This window comes from Lepidochelys kempii, chromosome 4, assembly GCF_965140285.1.
Source record: "Lepidochelys kempii isolate rLepKem1 chromosome 4, rLepKem1.hap1, whole genome shotgun sequence".
NCBI lineage: Eukaryota > Metazoa > Chordata > Testudines > Cheloniidae > Lepidochelys > Lepidochelys kempii.
This window is the reverse complement of record NC_136383.1, coordinates 4,952,380-4,966,335: the sequence shown is the minus strand read 5'-3', so window position 1 is coordinate 4,966,335 and position 13,956 is coordinate 4,952,380. Positions and strand designations below refer to the sequence as shown.

General features: G+C 42.9%; 1 protein-coding gene across 30 annotated transcripts in view; it reads right to left on the bottom strand.

The window, feature by feature from the left end:
• The window catches only part of ADGRL3 (adhesion G protein-coupled receptor L3), an 821,427-nt gene that overhangs the window by 459,739 nt on the left and 347,732 nt on the right, over positions 1 to 13,956 (bottom strand). For all 30 annotated transcript variants that reach the window (XM_073340228.2, XM_073340229.2, XM_073340198.2 and 27 more), the window contains one exon: positions 5,848 to 6,061. In XM_073340228.2, coding sequence (XP_073196329.1) covers positions 5,848 to 6,061 — 214 coding nt within the window. The remainder of the gene's footprint in view (positions 1 to 5,847; positions 6,062 to 13,956) is intronic.

Below are 13,956 nucleotides of genomic sequence, written 5' to 3'. Positions count from 1 at the left end.
CATCTTGTGCAAATCTTATTCTCCGAGGTTCAGCTGTAAACGTGTATTCTGAGCTGAACACTTGTGGACTGTTTGTTCGGTCATGTAATGGTTTTCTTTTAACACTGTTTCAGCTGTTTGAATTAATGGAGATTTTAAAAAATAATAATGGTATAAAAATGCCAACCATTTTTTCTGCTCCTGAAATGAAAACTATGTTTTGGTTATTTTTGTGGAATTCAGAGGTGGCTCGTTAATACTGTGACTTTGCAATTCTTGACAAAAAGTCCATTACAATTGTCCAACAGTTCAAATGGAATAAGTGGCTATACTTTATTGAGTCTCCCATTGTCTTCAATGGGCTTTGGCCAGATCCCATGGACATCGTTATTTAGTAGGGTTCCCTGTATCCATTTTACCTTCCTCACTCTAACCAAAGTACCCTGCCTATAATGACCACATCATCACCTGCACGATTGAGAAGGATAGGGAATCAGCACAAGTCTTCTGCTAACCCAATGAGTTTTTGCTAAGCAACTTGGATCAGGTGGAGGCAACAAGAGCTAGAGATTAGTCATTAAAATAGGGGTTTCTTAAAGCCCACAGACACACCATTATCTCACAAGGTCCTGGCACTGACTCCTATGGCTAACATTTCATTCAGATTTGCAGCATGCTGGGCAGCCACTAGGCCTTCTTCATATACTTTGGGGAAAAGGCTGGCACATGATGGACACCACCAGATACAAAACAAATCTGCTTCTGGCCCTAAGGGGGCAGAATGTTTTTTTTATTCTGCCTGCACTCAGCGGATTAAGGGCTTCTATTTGAAGGCATTAATGTCCTCAACAAGAGAATTATCGTAATTCCACTACAATCCCACCACAACCAAGCAACCGGCTGCTGTGATGTTGTAGCCATTGCTCTTTATTTTAAGAGGCAATGTAATGAACACATTTCCACAGATAGCTCCAACAAAAATCTGCACTTGAGGGTTTGATTTAAACATACAGGAATTCTGAGTCAAAAGGACTTACTTTCTACATGCAACAACAACAGCAGTTGTCCAGAGAGACCACTCAGTTGGTATTTTCAACTTTATACCCCCAACATTGAACCATTCTAAGTAAAGCTAAAAAAATACCACATTAATGTGTCAAATACAAATGTAAACTATTTTTTTCATGTGGCTTAATTCAGTGGAAGAGAAGGACAGAAATGTCTTACAATCAATTATAAAACACTCCACCAAAATATAACGATACCTTAATCATTAAGGGCTACATAAATGTTGTCATGACTTCAATGAGCATTCTTTATCTAAGTTGATATTGTTAATATCACACAATGCTGATTTTATTACATCTTAATCAATAATAAACTGGATTTAATAATTCTGTGTGTAGGTATGAAGGGAAATACATTGAATGTGATTAATTGAACAGGAACAAGCATTTGTGAATCCTTCACAAACATTTTGAGTGCCAGCAAAAATCCTGAAATGTTTAGCAGTTAACAATTGCTTTTCATAACCATGTTGGATTACATTTTTGGACCCAGGTCCTGCAAACAAACTCCTACAATAAACTCCATGTAGGTGGACACCTCCTGGTGAAATTGCACACACTCAGGATTGGCACTTAAAGTTTAGCTGATACAGTACACGTGACTCCTATCTCAGCCCTGGTCTATACTATGAGTTTAGGTCGAATTTAGCAGCATTAGATTGATTTAACCCTGCACCCGTCCACACAACAAAGTCATTTTTGTCAACTTAATGGGCTCTTCAAATTGATATCTGTATTCCTCCCCGACAAGGGGATTAGCACTGAAATTGATATCGCCGGGTCAAATTTGGGTTAGTGTGGATGCAATTCGATGGTATTGGCCTCCGGGAGCTATCCCAGAGTGCTCCACTGTGACCGCTCTGGACAGCACTTTCAACTTAGATGCACTAACTAGGTACACAGGAAAAGCACTATAAACTTTTGAATTTCATTTCCTGTTTGGCCAGTGTGGTGAGTTCATCAGCAGAGGTGACAATGCAGAGCTCATCAGCAGAGGTGACCATGCAGTCCCAGAATCACAAAAGAGCTCCAGCATGGACCGAACATGGAGGTACTGGATCCAATCGCTGTATGGGGAGACGAATCCGTGCTAACAGAACTCCGTTCCAAAAGACGAAATGCCAAAATATTTGAAAAAATCTCCAAGGGCATGAAGGACAGAGGCTATCACAGGGACCTGCAGCAGTGCCACGTGAAACTTAAGGAGCTCAGCAAGCCTACCAAAAAACCACAGAGGCAAACACCCGCTCGGGGTCAGAGCCCCAGCCATGCCGCTTCTATGATGAGCTGCATGCAATTCTAGGGCGTGCCCCTACAACTACCCCACACCTGTACGTGGACTCCTGCAAGGGAGTCTCACGCAACAGGGATGAGGATTTTGGGGACGAGGAAGATGATGAAGAGGAGGCTGAAGATAGCGCACACCAGGCAAGTGAAGAAACCGTTCTCCCCGACAACCACACACTGTTTTTCACCCTGGATCTAGTACCCTCCCAACCTGGGCTCCCGGACCTTGAAGGCAGAGAAGGCACCTCTGGTGAGTGTACCTTTGTATATATAATACACGGTTTAAAAGCAAGCGTGTTTAATGATTAATTTGCCCTGAAGACTTGGGATGCATTCGCAGCCAGTACAGCTACTGGAAAAGTCTGTTAACGTGTCTGGGGATGGAGCGGAAATCCTCCAGGGACATCTCAAGGAAGCTCTCCTGGAGGTACTCCCAAAGCCTTTGCAAAAGGTTTCTGGGGAGGTCAGCCTTATTGCGTCCTCCATAGTAGGACACTTTACCACTGCAGGCCAGTAGCATGTAGTCTGGAATCATTGCATAAGAAAGCATAACAGGGTGTGGTCCCAGTGTTTGCTGGCATTCAAGCAACATCCATCCTTTATCTCTCCGTGTTCTCCTCAGGAGAGTAATATCTTTCATGATCACCTGGTTGTAATAGGGGAATTTTATTAAGGGGACATTCAGAGGTGGCCGTTCCTGCTGGGCTGTTTGCCTGTGGCTGAAAAAAAATCATCCCCGCTGTTAGCCATGCGGTGTGGGGAGGGGTGAAGCGATCACTGCAGAGAATTTTACTGCGGGGGGGGGGGATAGTTGGGTTTGTGCTGCACCCAACCACTCCACCCCAGAGGACTACCCAAGCAACAGAAGGCTGGCATTCAATAAGTTTTGAAGTGCAGTGTGGCCTTGTCCTTCCCTCCTCCCCCACTTCACCTGGTGCTTCCCTCCTCCCCCACCCCTCCCTGGCTACCTTGACAGTTATCCCCCTATTTGTGTGATGAATTGATAAAGAATGCATGAATTTGAAACAACAATGACTTTATTGCCTCTGCAAGCAGTGATCGAAGGGGGGAGGCGAGGATGGTTGGCTTACAGGGAAGTAGAGTGAACCAAGGGGGCAGATTTTCATCAAGGAGAAACAAACAGAACTGTCACACCGTAGCCTGGTCAGCCATGAAACTGGTTTTCAAAGCTTCTCTGATGTGCAGTGTGCCCTCCTGTGCTCTTCTAACCACCCTGGTGTCTGGCTGCGCGTAATCAGCAGCCAGGCGATTTGCCTCAACTTCCCACCCCACCATAAACGGCTCTCCCTTACGCTCACAGATATTGTGGAGCACACAGCAAGCAGTAATAACAATGGGAATATTGGTTTTGCTGAGGTCTGAGTCAGTAAACTGCGCCAGCGTGCTTTTAAACATCCAAATGCACATTCTACCACCATTCTGCACTTGCTCAGCCTGTAGTTGAACAGCTCCTGACTACTGTCCAGGCTGCCTGTGTACGGCTTCATGAGCCATGGCATTAAGGGGTAGGCTGGGTCCCCAAAGATAACTATAGGCATTTCAACATCCCCAATGGTTATTTTCTGGTCTGGAAAGTAAGTCCCTTGCTGCAGCTGTTCATACAGACCAGAGTTCCTGAAGATGCGAGCATCATGTACCTTTCCCGGCCATCCCACGTTGATGTTGGTGAAACTTCCCTTGTGATCCAGCAGTGCTCGCAGCACCATTGAAAAGTACCCCTTTTGGTTTATGTACTGGCTGCCTTGGTGATCCGGTGCCAAGATAGGGATGTGCCTTCCATCTATTGCCCCACCCAGTTAGGGAATCGCACTGCAGCAAAGCCATCCACTATGACCTGCACATTTCCCAGACTCATTACCCTTGATAGCAGCAGCTCAGTGATTATGTTGGCTACTTGGATCACAGCAGCTCCACAGTAGATTTGCCCACTCCAAATTGATTCCTGACTGACTGGTAGCTGTCTGCCATTTCAAGCTTCCAGAGGACTATCACCACTCACTTGTGAACTGTGAGGGCTGCTCTCATCTTGGTACTCTTGCGCTTCAGAGCAGGGGAAAGCAAGTCACAAAGTTCCACGAAAGTGCCCTTACGCATGCAAAAGTTTCTCAGCCACTGGGAATCATCCCAGACCTGCAACACTATGCGGTCCCAACAGTCTGTGCTTGTTTCACAGGCCCAGAATCGGTGTTCAATGGCATGAGCCTGCCCCATTGCCACCAGGATGGCCAAATTGCCGGGACCCATGCATTGAGAGAAGTCTGTGTCCATGTCCTCATCACTCTCATCACCGCGCTGCCATTGCCTCCTCACCTGCTTTTGCAGGTTCTGGTTCTGCATATACTGCATGATAATGCGCGAGGTGTTTACAATGCTCATAACTGCCACGGTGATCTGAGCAGGCTCCATGCTTGCCGCAGCATGGCGTCTACAGGAGAGCAGAGTTGCAGGGGAAGTCGTGGTTAGATGACCAGTTTTGCAGACCTACTGCACCGTAGGCTGCCAGGAAACAGCAGATGAGCGGGCTGCATACTTGCCGTGATACGGTGAGACAAGAGCAGCCGAGCAGAGTTGCAGCGGTAGCGGCCCTGCGAGACCACCAGGAGAGCAGAGTGCCAGCGGAAGTGATGGATGACGAGGGTCATATAGAGGACCTGCGAGGTGGCTTCATAGCATCAGGAGAGCAGAAGAGCAGTGGATGACGACGATGGTTAGCAGTCCTACTGCACCGTCTGCTGAAAGCAGTATGGCGCCTGCACGGAAAAAAGGCACGAAACGAATCTCTGCCGTTGCTTTCGCGGGCGACTGATGACATGTGCCCAAAACCACCTGTGACAATGTTTTTGCCCCATCAGGCATTGGGAGCTTAACCCAGAATTCCAATGGGCCACGGAGACTGTGGGAACTGTGGGATAGCTACCCACAGTGCAACGCTCCGAAAGTCGACGCTAGCCTCAGTACTGTGGAAGCACTCCGCCGACGTAATGCACTTAGTGCATTAGTGTGGGGACACACACAACCGACTGCATAAAATCGCTTTCTAAAAATCCATAAAAGCATAAATCAAGTCATCTTGCATGGGATTTTAGCTTTTGTATCAATCTAATGACCATGGCAAACTGCAAGCAATCAACAGTGTGTATTGATTAAATCAGCTTTACAACCTTTCTGTATGACAACAGCACAAGAGAAGGGAAAGGATTTTTGTTATATAACAAATGTCTCAATATTCATGCATTTTGGACACAAAATCAAGGCACAGGAAGAGACAGAATTAGAGTGACCTACCAATAGTAACAAATATTAGCTGTAGCATGTCTCTTTTTATCCTAGTATACTATGGAACATGCTCATTTCACAGCCTGTGACCATTCCACTGTACCCACACACACAAACTCCCCGTACCTGTATAATCTCTTGCAAACACACAGCAATGCATACATACATATTGGATTAAATCAAACATCCAACAAGCAAAGCATGTTAAATACCATACCTTTGAGTCATAATCTTATAGGCATCTGGCAGATAACAGCGGATATTCTCCATCTGAGCAGGATCAGAGTCACAGATTTTATCATCAGTCCTACCATAGTTGGCACTTTCAATCATGATGACATCTGTTCCCGGGCAGCGAAGTTCTATTGGATAGCTCTCACAGGACAGTTCCCGTCGGACCACGGCCATAGGAACAGGGGCACGACTGAAAGCTAGAGAGGATAAAACAAAGCATTTATCTTTAGCATGGAGAATAGGATTAAAAGCAGGAACACTGCCTTTTTTACTGTTTTTGTACCGTATATTCAGACCTTTTCTAAAGGGTTTGGCTCTGGGTGATACTCACACTTGACTACCCTTGCAGTGTGGATAGAACACTGGACAGGGACTGAGGAGACCTGGGTACTATTCCTGACTCTACCATGGACCTGCTGGGTGACCATGGACAAGTCACTTCATCTCTCTGTACCTCAGTTTCCCCACCTGTAAAAAGGGGTGATGACACTGACTTCCTTTGAGGTCTCCTGATTGAAAAGTGCTACAAAAGAGCTAGATATTATATTATTTCCTTCAGTATTACACCATGGGGATGTTCTGTTTTGTTTTTAAACAAATAGCCTTCACAAGTTACAAGAACTTTAAACATAAAATTATTTTATTATTGCGTTCTATGTGAAAAGCTTCACAGAGTTACCAAGTTCCACATTTCTTTATTGTTCTCGATTAAGGGGGGAAATTATCTTTTGGATGAGACTTCAAATGCCAGGGTTCAGTGTGCTCTGTCTCTCTTGCATAGGGTGACCAGATTGCAACTGTGAAAAATCAGGACGGCGGTGGGAGGTAATAGGTGCCTATATAAGAAAAAGTCCCAAAAAATGGGACCGTCCCTATCAAAATGGGACATCTGGTCATCCTACTCTTGCATGACACTCTTTGTGAGGGCACATGGGTTTGCCAGTGCTCGTGGATAACATTTCCCTAATGACCTCCCTCAGTTTTACCAGTGGCTTCAACGGAAACAGAGTTAGGCCAATGCTGAGTACTTTTCAAAATCACACACCCACACACACCACTCAAAATCAGCCCTGGAACCGCATCTCTGTACACCTGAATTTGGTCCAGGTCCTTCAAACGTTCCTAGAAATCTGAGTAATTTTTATATGTGGATAACTATGAAATGTATGGGAATGCAATTTGCAGTATACTTCATCTTTGATCCTGGTCCATTGGAATACATCACATGACATACCCTTTGTGTCAAGTCACACTGAATTTCTCCTATATTCTTGATCTGACTGAGTTTCTCCCATATGATCAGGAGCCTGCTTAGCAGAAGCCATTTCTTCTGGCTTTAATCAGTAAAAGAAGGGTCCTCTGATCCAGCCATGGAAAATATATTTTCTCCCTGTCCTCGCCCCTGAGTCTGAGTGACTGATTGGCAAGCAGCATCCAAGCAAATTATATTCATTTCTGTATAGTGTTCTATCAGTGCACACTGCCTTGTCATTCATTTGTACTTTGGCTCCAGTAAATATATTCTGGCATTTAGACGTTGGTAAGGATTACCCTGAGATCAGAGTTTTGTTGTTGTATCAGAGCTGTGGTATAATCCTTGTGAACTGCTGAAAGAGGACTATGCACTCCTTCTCTAATTCCCCCACTTAGTATTATTTCATGTTTTCACTCATAAAGTAAATGTATCCCAGTTTTACACAAGGAACATTCTTTCCCAGAGATCAGAATTCTATTGTTTCCTTGATGTCTCTGTTGCACCTATGGTTGCCAACCCTCCAGGATTGTCCTGGAATCTCCAGGAATACAAAATTAATCTTTCATTAAAGATTATATCATGTGTTGAAACCTCCAGGAATACGTCCAACCAAAATTAGCAACCCGAGTTTCACCGAAGAGTTCAACTCAACCATAGAAGGCAGGGGGGACGGGAACCATGTTTGCTCACGTCCTGCCAACCCAGGTGAACTCCTTCTCACACGCAAAAAACTTGCAACTCCATTTTAAAGTACATTTGGAAGGGTTTGCACAGCCCCAATTACAAAGGTAATAGGTCTGAAAGTTCACCCTGCTTTGTGGAACACTGAGCTAAAAAGTGACCAGGGAAGTATTCTTGTTTGCACATATTTTCTTTGGTGTTGGCCCCTTTCAAAGGCAGCCAGCTTTTGGGGAAGAGCGGTGCAAATTCTCACTGAAGCAATTTTTCTACCAATCACTGACTTTCTGAGCAGAATGGTGGCTTTTAGCACAGAGATAGGGCCGACTTCATCCCCTCCTAGTGTCAAGTCCTCAGAGAACTCTTATTAGCTGCCAGAGATAGTGGCAAGATGAAGAGTCCAACCAACGTCTGCTGTTTTTGGCTGAGTTTTGGAGCTTTGTTTGTTGGCTGGCTCCTCTGGCAATCTGGATTTTCTCTTAGGGCAGACAGTAGCCATCTGTGTTTTACACACAACAAAGAGGAAGTCTGCAACAAAGAGGAACTTTTCGGTCATTGTTTGCCCCACTTTGGGGGGTTTTGGCACATACATGGATCTCAACAGCTTGAGAGACATGGTCTAAGTACCTCTTACACCTTGTAGCCGCCTCAATATATATGAGCTCTAAATCTAATACTTTCCGAAGTAGGTTTCTGCTTTTGATTTCTATACTTGATCTGAGTTGTTAGGTTGTTTTATTTATTTAAGCAAATCTACGCCTGCAAATTAATTGGACTTCAAAATGAAGCTGCTAGAGAACACCAAATTTACACAAACAAAAATTAACCACTCTGTTGTTCACTTGTACAAATCTGATGCATTTGTCGAGTGGCAAACTTGAGCATATATTGTTGAACATCATTCATAACACAACTGGTGTAAATTGAAGATTGGTAGTTATTACTAATAATAATGGTTTTGTTAGAATATATATTTAACTGAGGGATTTCAGTCTGACCCGATTGCTCTAATCTCAAATTGACACTACAGAAGTTGACTCTACAGACAGTAACAGTTCAATATTTGGGGTTCATGCTGCAGAATTTGATTTTGCAATTACTGTGAACGTACAGAGGATTAATAAAAGCAGTATGCATGTTTTTCAATGAGGTGTGAGAGTACATTTCAGTTTCTTACCTCTACTGTAAGATACACAAGGAAGATGGAGTCTGTACGCCATTGATCTGCTGAACACTCAAAGTTAATCTCCAAATACAGAGCTTCCAAAGAAACATTTATGGCTTATTTCCCATTAAGGGACAACAAAAGCGCATGCTGTCCTAGCACATGCTGTGCCAGACTCAAACATGAGCAGACATTATTTTCAATGTACTGGAAAACAGTATTCTGACATAGGCTACTCAAACAATAACGTCCCAGGGACATGAGTGCCGGTCCTCAAAAAGACAACGCTAACATAGAGATACCACATGCGCTGCGCAACAATAGTCATGTTCTAAGTCGAGTGTGAGGAAATATCTAAGGCACTGTAGATAATTATTTTCTCTTTATTGAAAAGAAAAGGTAAATATCTCAGATACCACAGTGTGATAACCAAAGGCTGCTGTCTATATTTTATGGAAACCTCTGTTAATTGCCCTTTCCTGCTTCCTCCAAATATTAGTGTAGTGCATATCATGTTCATCTTTCATGATGGCTGCAGTAAATATTTCAAGTGTTTGATATTTTGAGGTCCTTTTAAGCAAATCTATTATTATTATTTAATGTTTTGGTCCTACATAATAACCTCACTTAAGCAATTTCCCTTGATTTCTCTATGAATTGCAAAAATTTCTGCTATGAAATCACACATGTCGAAGTCCAAACATGAAGGATAACACTCATTACAAGCATCCCATAGTTTGATTTATAGAAATGCTTTTTCTTAAAAAAAAAGCTGCCTATCCATATACTATAGGCTCCTTTGATATAACTTTAAAAATATACCCTCGTTGTGCAGCAGTAGTTAGTACAACCTACCACCAGTGAGCCAGGCAATTTCAGAACAAGGCCTCCCCTGCCGCCTTTGAATAACAATCTTTACAATCTCCATCTCACACACAGATCCTTACTGTGGTTCCTAAACAAGTGACCTGGTTGTCCATATGTGGGGCAGACAATTGTCCATTTGCAGGAACCATCCAGGGGCGCACACAGTCTAAGTGGGGTAAAGTGCTTTATTTCAGACAAAGTCAGGAATGACACAGACTCAACATGACTCCTAGATGTTGTGAGAACTTCCAAAAACTCTGAAATGCCTCCTGCCACACTGATTTTCAAAATAGCTCAGTACCCAACTGCTCCTACTGAAATCAAGTGCCTTATTCAGGAGCCTAAATGCAGATGCAGGAATCACTTATTTTTCAAAATCTTGACCTAAAAGATATGAGGTGCAAAAATCAATGGTAAGAGGCTAGTGTCTCTTCACATCCGAATGATAGAGCTATCCTATTATCCTTTGCTTAATGTCAGTAACCTTGCTTATTGGCTAGCACTCCGTAAGAACAGTTGCACGTTGTTTTACTCAAAACTGCTGAAGGCAGATGTGGTGACTATTTTACTTTTGAAACGACATCTAGGACAACCCGCGATGGAACCTCATGCTGCTGAAATTACACAGGGCCAAGCGGTAACTGAGGGTGAGATGGTAACAGGTAATGACAGGATTTATCTAGGCAATTCAGAATTTCTTCTTCTTTGTTAATTTCTAGAGTTGGAAAATTAAACAAGTCATCAGAAGCTTTTGCTTTCCTCCTGACCCCTTCACTTTTGACCTCAAAACATAATTGCCTCTTGTCATGCCTGCAGGGCATCCATCAGCTCATAGTTATTACTGCTGCACTTAATCAAATGCTAAAATATCCTTTAAATTACATGTATTCTTGCTTGCTACAGACTTGTTGAGCTTCATTACAGTTAGAAACATGATGGCAGCAGATGTACTGTTAAAGAAATTGTGGATTGATGTTTTTAATTGGAATTCATGTGTAATTTCCCCTGAAAAAGTATTGCAGTCTAGATTTTCAGAGTGCATTTTAAGTGTTCACATTGGGACAATGATGCAGAAAAATGCACATGCAAAGAAATAATAATTTTCAGTAATTCTAGGCAGGTAAAATATGGGAACTGCCCCATTAAATACCTTACTGCTCCCAATTTCAAGTGCAATGCGTCATTTTGCCCCTACAAATTCAGGGATATGTTTTTGTGTTTGCAATTTCTCACTAGCCAACATCCCCATATTAGGCCTTTATTCAGAAAAAAAAAAAATCTATTCAGGAAGGCTGCTTAAGTATGCGCTTAACTTCAAATCACTGAAGACACTGGGCCTTAAGCACTTACTTAAAGTTAAGCGTAGGCTTAAGTGATTTTCTAAATTGAGGCCTTGCTTAGAATACTTGCCTCTTTCTATTTAAAACAAAGTATTATTAGTGCCCTGATTTGCAGTAGGTAAACACACACCTAAACGCTTCTTTTTCCCCTCTGGCCTTTACCATCAAGAAGAAGAATAGTGCAAAGTGAAAATTCATTTAAAGATATTACTGCAAATGTTTATTTAACTGAAAAGGATTCTCCCCTTTCCAAATCCCCTTTAATTACACATATTCATTCTGGTTCGTCAAACCTCTTTCTCTGAAATGCTTGTTATTTCAAAGTGGCTGAAAAACTAACTCATGACTGGAATATGAGGATAGAAATCTCTCCCTTTGTCTCACTACATAGACTGAAAATATTTAATAGTTAGGAATTGTGCATCCTTTTCTGATTATGTTACTGCTGAGGGATAGGGAAAAAAACAAACTACATTGTTCCCAGAACAGGAAAGGGTTAAAGATCTGTCCTTGAGACAGAGGCTGATCCTGGCCTGCCTCTGTGACACCAATATCATTATCAGGGTCCTTTGCAATGTGGAATTTCTGTATAAAGGCCATGATTCACCATGGCATTAGTCTAATTTAACACTGGTATGCTTCCACTGATGGAGCTATGCTGGCATAAAACCAGAGTAACAAAGTAGTAAATCATGCCCCCTACATTCATCTTTAACTCTAGTAGCCAGCAAGATAGTGCCTGACAGAAGCTCATAGATATTCAAGTTGGAGTCTGTAATGAGATAGTGATCTGAACGATGCATTTCTAAAGTCTGCTGTCTTAGGAGCCACGAGGGCTAGGCATTGACGTTGTATACTACTGGGAAGCCGGGCACGTGTACTAGGGGTGGTTGAATGGTCTTGTGCTGATGGCACTTGATTTCAGCGTGGCCAAAAACCATGAGATTGGCTTAAAAATCATGAGGTTAGAAAACCAAAAGGGTTTTTATTTACTATCTGATTTCTGAAACTCTGTGTTTCACCCAGGTGATATTTTTGGGCTTTTCAGGGCTAGAAAAAAAAATTTTAATTGACACTGAGATTGTCACCAAATCACTTGCCTCCAAGAGCTGGGGATTTAAGTAAAGCACCAAGCAGCAGACAACTCAGGGTAAAATTGCAAAATTCAGCAAGGAGATCTAGGTTTGATTCAAACTCTATCTCAGGTTTCCTGGATGATCTTGGACAAGTCAATTAATCTCTCTGTGCCTCAGTTCCCTTTCTGTAAAATGGAAATTATAATACTTCCTTTTTCCTTCTCTTTGCCTGCCTTGTCTATTTAGGCCCTGACTCAGGAAAGCTCTTAAGGACATGCTTAAGTCCATCCCTTTTCAGAAAATTACTTCAATGGGACATAAGCAGCTTATGGTTAAAGATAAAAGTACTTATATGCTTTCCTGAATTGGGCCCTTAGATTGTAAGTTCTTCTTCTTCCTACGTATATATACAGCAGCCAGCAAAACAGGGCCTCAATATCAGTTAGATCTGGCAGGTGTATTTTAATATAAATAATGGTACTAAAAGGGTTCAAAGTCTGTTCATGAGACAACAGACCTTAGAGTTTTCATTGGCTACTCAGATATCAAAATTTTGTCCAGGAGCGTCTGTGTGCACTGGTCCCATGTCCTGGACTTAGACCAGTGCAATTTTCAGTCCCAGCTGTTACTGGAATGTAAATCATGTGAAACTCAGCTAGTGTTTCTGTGCCCTGCTAAAATGGACCCAGGCTGCTTCCCTGTTAGTGTCAATCAACCACATTCTGTTCTCATTAACTGAGCTGCAGTAGTCTGAGGTGATATTGACTTTCCTGCTGTTCTACTGGAATTAAAAGGAGGTCTCTATTAGAGTCTGGCTGGGGACTCTAACCTAGCCCCGAGAGCCCTACTCTTTTACAGCCCTAACCCTAGTGCCGAGAACCTATCCTTTGCAGCCCTAACCATAACCTGGCCAGTTGGAGCTGCCAGAGGTACGCCAAACAAGAAACAGCTACAAGGACCTTAGTTCTAACAGCAACTTCCATCTAAGTTCCTTTTATATAGACTATGGTGCCATTAGCAGCTTCAGCTATCCCATTAGAAAACTCAAGTGACCCTCACTGGGGATTCACTCCCAGACTATGCAAGTGGGAAATAATAAAGGTCCCTGCATGGCCATGCTGGAGTGTTTGAACTATACAGTTCCCTTATGTTGGAGAAGGGGCACATGAGCAGAGTGCGGTGAACACAACCTGGGGCAGTGGCTGGACTTCAATCAGGCTTCAGAAGCTTGAAACACGCCAGGGATCCAGAGGCTTGAATTCCCCCTACAGCAGTCTTAGTGAGTGGCCACGAAGGGGTGCCTGCTCAGATGCGTGACATAGAAAGAAATTGTTACAGCACACCAGCGACATAGCCGGGGTTGAGTTTTTACAGGCATCATAGCACAGGAAAGGTTCAAGGAAGGATTGGAAGGAGGACAATGAGGTGGCTTTTCAGAAGTTTTTCAGTCACAAAAATTGTGGTTGCAACAATCCAGCCTTAGGCTCAGGTCCAGAAAAGCAATTAAGCACATGCTTAACTGAGTTCCATTTAAATCAACCGCACTGCTCATGTACTTATAGCTAGGCATATGCCTAACTGTTTTGCAAGATCAGGGCCTTAAACATCATTAAAGTCAGAACCAGCTTAGTAGTTCAATCACAAACCAAAGAGACTTTGGATTGAACCCTCAACATACAACTTCAGATTCTACATTTTAGGTCTCAGTTTA